At 49.4% G+C, this 6005-nt stretch overlaps 1 protein-coding gene across 1 annotated transcript in view; it reads left to right on the top strand.

Moving 5' to 3' along the window:
* Isg20 (interferon stimulated exonuclease gene 20) overlaps positions 1 to 3840 on the top strand; it is a 17106-nt gene extending 13266 nt beyond the window's left edge. Inside the window, exon 4 of the mRNA XM_005357736.3 lies at positions 3611 to 3840. Coding sequence (XP_005357793.1) covers positions 3611 to 3733 — 123 coding nt within the window. The 3' untranslated portion in view covers positions 3734 to 3840. The remainder of the gene's footprint in view (positions 1 to 3610) is intronic.
* Positions 3841 to 6005: the final 2165 nt, after the last annotated feature.

The raw sequence follows: 6005 nt of genomic DNA, 5'->3' as shown, positions 1-6005 counted from the left end.
CCTCCTCCTTTTACCCTGGGTTTCAAACCTCAGTCTTTTATTGTAAGGTTTACACAAGGAAAATGATTTTTTTTTTCTTCTTGCCACAGGTTAATCATTACCTGGGCAAAGCAGTTCACAGGAAGTATAAAGATTCTTTGAAATCAGAACATCATCATTCATTATGACACTTCCCCAGTTCCCAAGCCACATGCAAGCCACTATATTCTCACTTCTCAGCTGAGTTAATCATAAAACAACTTCTGAGGCTTCCACCTCCTTGGCTAAGTACTTGCAGTTACAGAAGCGTAGTTCAGTGGGTTTTACTCTATTGTCGTACCATTCCCGTTGTTGCTCCTCACGATTCCAATTTTGATTTATAAGGCCATAGGCCGTCAGCCCTAAAGCCCCAGGTTCCTCAGAAACTTTATTCGTCATAGCCAAGTTCTTTTCCATTTCAGTATAATTCTTTTGCCAAGTTTTATAATCAGGTGAAGAACAATTTCTGTATTTTCCCCAATTCTTTCATCAGTTAGGTTTTTTTTTTTCCCATGACCTGCTTTACAGCTCAATGCCTGCCCGCTCTATCAGATCAGGAGGACTCATATTATCATACAGCACATCGATATTTTCAGAAGCCACTGGTGTGGAAGGAGAAAAAGAACATGAAGAAGGAGTACACTAGTAGAATTGGGTTAACTAGAATCATCTGTAACATGGCCAAGTGCGTATGCAGACACCATAGAAGCAGTCCTCGGGGCGTAGGAGTTTCCTCCCTGGCCCTCGAGTAAGGTGCTCATTTAGCTGCCACTGGGCTGCCTGGAGGGAATTGCTTCCTGCATCTCCGGAACCTGCATGTGGAAGGGGCCAGCCCAGGCACCTATGTACCAGTTCCTGTCATATGTTCCGTGTTGCTCCAAGGTGCTACCTCCTTAGTTTGTGGGGGTGGAACTCACTCTTCTCCAAGTGAGAAGAGCTGGAGGTAGGGGGCCCACCTTAACAGCCAAACACTACACAGGGAACACAGGGACCCTCCTGGTCAACAATTTTGTTTCTTTTTTTTTAATATTTATTTATTATGTATACAATATTCCATCTGTGTGTATGCCTGCAGGCCAGAAGAGGGCACCAGACCCCATTACAGATGGTTGTGAGCCACCATGTGGTTGCTGGGAATTGAACTCAGGACCTTTGGAAGAGTAGGCAATGCTCTTAACCTCTGAGCCATCTCTCCAGCCCCCTGTTTCGTTTTTTTGAGACAAGGCTTCTCTGTGTAGCCCTGGCTGTCCTGGAACTCTGAGATCAGACTGAGCTCAGACCCAGAAGTCTGCCTGCCTCTGCCTTGAGAGTGCTGGGAATAAAGGCGTGTGCCACCAGTGCTCAGTTGGGGGGTTTTGTTTGTTGGTTGTTTTTGTTTTTGTTTTTGTTTTTTTAATGTTTCAGCATTGGGGAGCAGACCCAGGGACTTGACCATAACAAGCTGAACAAGCATCAGCCTTTGTTTTCTTAAAGCAGGGTCTGATGGTGCAGCCTATATTCCCAACTCTGACTCTGCCTTGTAAATGCTGGCATTGTAGGTATATGAGCAGCTTCAATAGCGCTTCATGGAGTGCCTGCTCTGTGTTAGATGCTGAAAGTGAAGGTGTCACGCCCCTGCCTGGGAGAAGCTCTGGGTTGAATGGGAGGCAGCCAAGGAGCAGGCATTGTTGGGGAGAGATAGTTCAGTGGGTAGAATGCTTTCCTAGTGCGCACCATAGAGACCAAGCATGGTGCACACCTGCGATGCTAGCCCTTGGGGGTAGAACAGGAAGGCCAGAAGTCCAAGGTCTTCCTCAGCTTCATAGTAAGTTGGAGGCTAACCTGGAATACAGGAGCCAGGTGGGCAGTGTCCTGGGGATGGGGAGAATGGTGGTCTGCCCCCTAGCAGAGCAATTCCCAGTATGGTTTACAGGGCCAGAGTCACAGCCATCTGGAGAGAGGGAGGAGCCAGTTGGAGAGGGTCCATGAGCCAGCGCCTGTAGGGTGTGAATGACTTGTCTTGAGTGGCTGATAGTATGGACCCCCACCCCACACCTCTGCTAATTTTTTGGAGGCCGGAGTGGGCCTGAATCTGGCTGGCCTCAGTCAGTCCCCTGACCCACAAGAATGGTCTGGCTTTTCTTATACCCTGAGGGCATACAGTGATCTTCTATGCCTGCACCAGGAGCAGATGTCTTCACAGCTGCCCTTCTGCTACCCTCTGTGGCTCTCAGCTCAGGCCTTGTCCTGGGGATCTTGAGCCTGCTCTGCAGAACTGTTAGGCTCCATTACTCAACCTTGGTTATTCCAGGAACTCTGTTTACCCTTCTCATTGGCCCCTACCTGCCCTGATGTCCTCAGAACCTGGCCTCTGGCTCCTGACTGAGGACTTTGCTGATCACCTCAACAGCAGATGAGCCAGAGTTGTCACAGTCAGAGGTGCTGATCCCTCCCATTAAGGGCATGAACCCCACAGGGAAGGAAAGTTCCTGGTGTACTTAGCCCTTGGGCCTGCTGGGAACTGATAATACTTTGATTCCTTATAAGGCAGGTGTGTCCAGGTCATTTTACCGAAGAGGAAAGAGGCACCAAAAAAAAAAAAAAATTGCCCAAGGCAATGAGGGAGCTAGAACTGGGACCAAGGCCAGGGCTGTCCACTTCTCCAGGCCGACTGGTAGAGGTTGCTCCAGCCACCGGCTACCACTGCCACAGATAGTGAAGCAGTGACATTCAGTGCCCTGCCCTCACCTGTCAAGCGAGGGTGGTGGTGGCACCTAGGACAGTAGCACTTGGGATGCAGGCGTCACTGTGGACACCCACTTATTAATAACACAGAACGGGATGTGGCAGCCTGTCTGAGCTGGGCCTCCCTGCAGATGTCTGTAGTACCCAGTCTGAAGAGTATAGGAGCCCTTGGAAAGGCAGGCTGCCCTAGCAGAGGGACATAGGGGAAACAGCCGGACCCCCTCATCGGGTTGCAGGTAAGACTTGAGGTCAGGAGGTAAGCAGGGAGTTGGCATGGCTCTTGATGTGAGCCCCCACTCTCTAATGTTTGTCGTGTTGAGCCTCAGTTGCACATCCAGTAAAACTGGGGATAGCCAGATCTAGCTCCTGGGGTTTGGGACGGTTCCATGGGCCAAGGGATTAGCACCAAGGTGACAGATGGCAGTCATTTCTTCTTCAACAGAAAGTCTAGAACCCGGTTCTTTCCCATACTCTGGCCCCCTCTTCAAAGAGCTTCTGGTGTCGTGGCTCTTCCTTCTCTGTCTCTCAAGTACTCTCAGACTTTCAGGGGACTGGGCCAGGCACCGATGTCCACCCAGCCTACCCTCTATGTAGAAGATGGATGGATGGAATTTGCTGGTCTCCACTTGGTCACGCCCTTTCTCTTTCTGAGCGCCTTTGCTCCGCCCCACCCCGCACACCCTTCACTGGAGTTCCCTGCCTCTCCTTGTAAGCTGCCCTATTCAGCTCCTGCCACCCGCTGATTCCTGCTCAAATCCTAGTCGGAGACCTCACGGACACTCTGCCTACTGACCCACTCCAGGACTGGGGAGGCCAGGGTGTCTCCAGACGCAGCTCCCTTAGCTCTCGCTCTCCCTTGTGTCTACAGAACCACTGGCTGGGTCACAGCTCTGTGGAAGACGCCAGGGCCACGATGGAGCTCTACAAAATCTCTCAGCGACTCAGAGCCAGAGGCCAGCCAGGACTGTCCCGCCTAGGGGCATCATACTGAAGGTCATCCTCTTCCAGGGACCAGAAGCTTCCACTCCTTAAGGACGGTAGTTTTCTACAAATGAGACCCGTTTCTAATAGCAAAAGCAAAAGCAAAGACAAGAACACTCCTCCATGACAGGGTTTCTCTTGCTTTGGGGGGGGGGACGAATAAACAAGCAAATACAAAAAAAAAAAAAAAAACCAAAACCTTTAGTAATAAATCACACTGTATTTTATCTAATCAACATTGGAACTTGTCTTTTGTCTTCCTTGGTGACAGAATGAAGATTTATGCCCAGGAAGTTAGCAAGTGCCTCTCTCTCTTCCCCTTTCCCTCCCCCCTCACTTCTCCCAGGTCTATTTATTACTTTGCACATTGCAAAGAGAACACTGGGCAGGCAGTAATAGGAAAACTTGCTTTTTAATTCTTCTTGAGCCCAGGCCCACCTTGAGCTTGTGACTGTCCCCACTCAGCCTACTGAGCGCGAGCATTATAGGAGTGTAGTACCGCAGCCAGTTTAGATACGTAGAGACCTTTGCCGATGCTTTCTTTCATACACTTCAGGAGATTGAAGCTAGGCTCTCCTCTATGTTAGGCAAAGTGATCTACCATTGAGCCACATCTCCAGCCCTTCCCCTCCCTCTCTCAACCTTTTGCCATTAATTACTTTTATTTTTGAATTTTAAACCTTACGATAAAAAAGTTGCAAGAAAAAAAAACACGCACCAAAGTTCGATTCCAAGACTGTACAACTCAACGACCATCTGTAGACAATTGGGACGAAAGCTGTGGAGTGTCAATTTGATTTTATGCTTTCACAATGTATTTTTAGGCACTGTCTGTCACCAAAACAACAACAAAAAACATCCATGACAGAGTGAGAACTAGAAGGAACAGTTTGCTTTATATCATCCTTCCTGACTGTGTTGATGCCTGTACTTCCGCATTCTATCACATCTCCCTCTTCTCTCTCCCCTTTCCTTCCCCTCCCTTTCTCCTCACTGCTGGCCCTCCCTCCCCACTCCCCTCCCCCCACCATGTGTATGAATGCAGGCCACTGTGGCCCATGTGTGGGGGTCAGAGACCAACCCTTGGGAGTTAGTTCTCTCCTCCTACCACGTGGGTCCCACGGATCAAGCTCAGGTCATGAAGCTTAGTGACCAATGCCTTGACCTCTTCCCTGTCTCCCTTCCTCCCTCCCTTTTTCTTAGTACTGAGGAGTGAACCCAGGGTCTTGCACATGCTAGGTACTTTATCACTGGGCTACACCCCCTCCTTTTTTTTTTTTTTTTTTACTTTGAAAAGGGTCCTCCTCACTAAGTTGCCCAGGTTGGCCTTAAACTTGCAATCCCTATGCCTCGCCCTGGCTACTAGTGTGATTATAGGCCTATGCCCCTGGCCTTTCTCGGGAACTTGAATCCTGTGCATCTAAGGAAACCACTTTGGAATCTGAGTAACATACGTTTTAAGGCCCTTCTCTTCTTGTTGAATTTATATCGAGGGGCACTGTTTCCTAGGCTTCCTGTTCGGGTGTCAACCCACCCCATCTTCTTTTTTTTTTTTTGTTTTTTTCGAGACAGGGTTTCTCTGTGGTTTTGGAGCCTGTCCTGGAACTAGCTCTTGTAGACCAGGCTGGTCTCGAACTCACAGAGATCCGCCTGCCTCTGCCTCCCGAGTGCTGGGATTAAAGGCGTGCACCACCACCGCCCGGCTACCCACCCCATCTTGAGACTGGCGCTTTGAAGCAGAGGCCCTGAAAGTGTCTTGGAGCCGCCACTGCCCTCCCTTCTTCTTCTTCTTCTTCTTCTTCTTCTTCTTCTTCTTCTTCTTGTTTTTTTCTTTTTCTTTTTTTTTTCTCGAGACAGGGTTTCTCTGTAGCTTTGGAGCCTGACCTGGAACTAGCTTTTGTAAACCAGGCTGGCCTCGAACTCACAGAGATCCTCCTGCCTCTGCCTCCCAAGTGCTGGGATTAAATGCGTACACCACCACCACTGGCTTCTCCCTTCTTTGTAAAATGAGAAAGCCTAGAGTCCAAGGGAACTAGGCCAGGAGGCTAGCTTTGCCCTTTAGGAGCTGTGTAGCCACCAGCAAGCTCCTGACTTTCTTAAGCCACAGCGTCTCTGCCAGTGACACAGAAGTCCTAATGTGACATCAGGTATTTATGACCTGTTGTCTGCAGACTGTGAGCACCGCTCCTGTCTTCTCTTAACAGGCCAAGGGTCAGTAACTGTCGTCATCATTTCTTGGGCTGCGGCCAGAATCTGCATCCCAACTCCCATCTCTAGCCTTT

Source organism: Microtus ochrogaster, chromosome 22 (assembly GCF_000317375.1).
Source record: "Microtus ochrogaster isolate Prairie Vole_2 chromosome 22, MicOch1.0, whole genome shotgun sequence".
Taxonomy (NCBI): domain Eukaryota; kingdom Metazoa; phylum Chordata; class Mammalia; order Rodentia; family Cricetidae; genus Microtus; species Microtus ochrogaster.
This window is presented reverse-complemented; position numbering and strand designations above follow the sequence as displayed.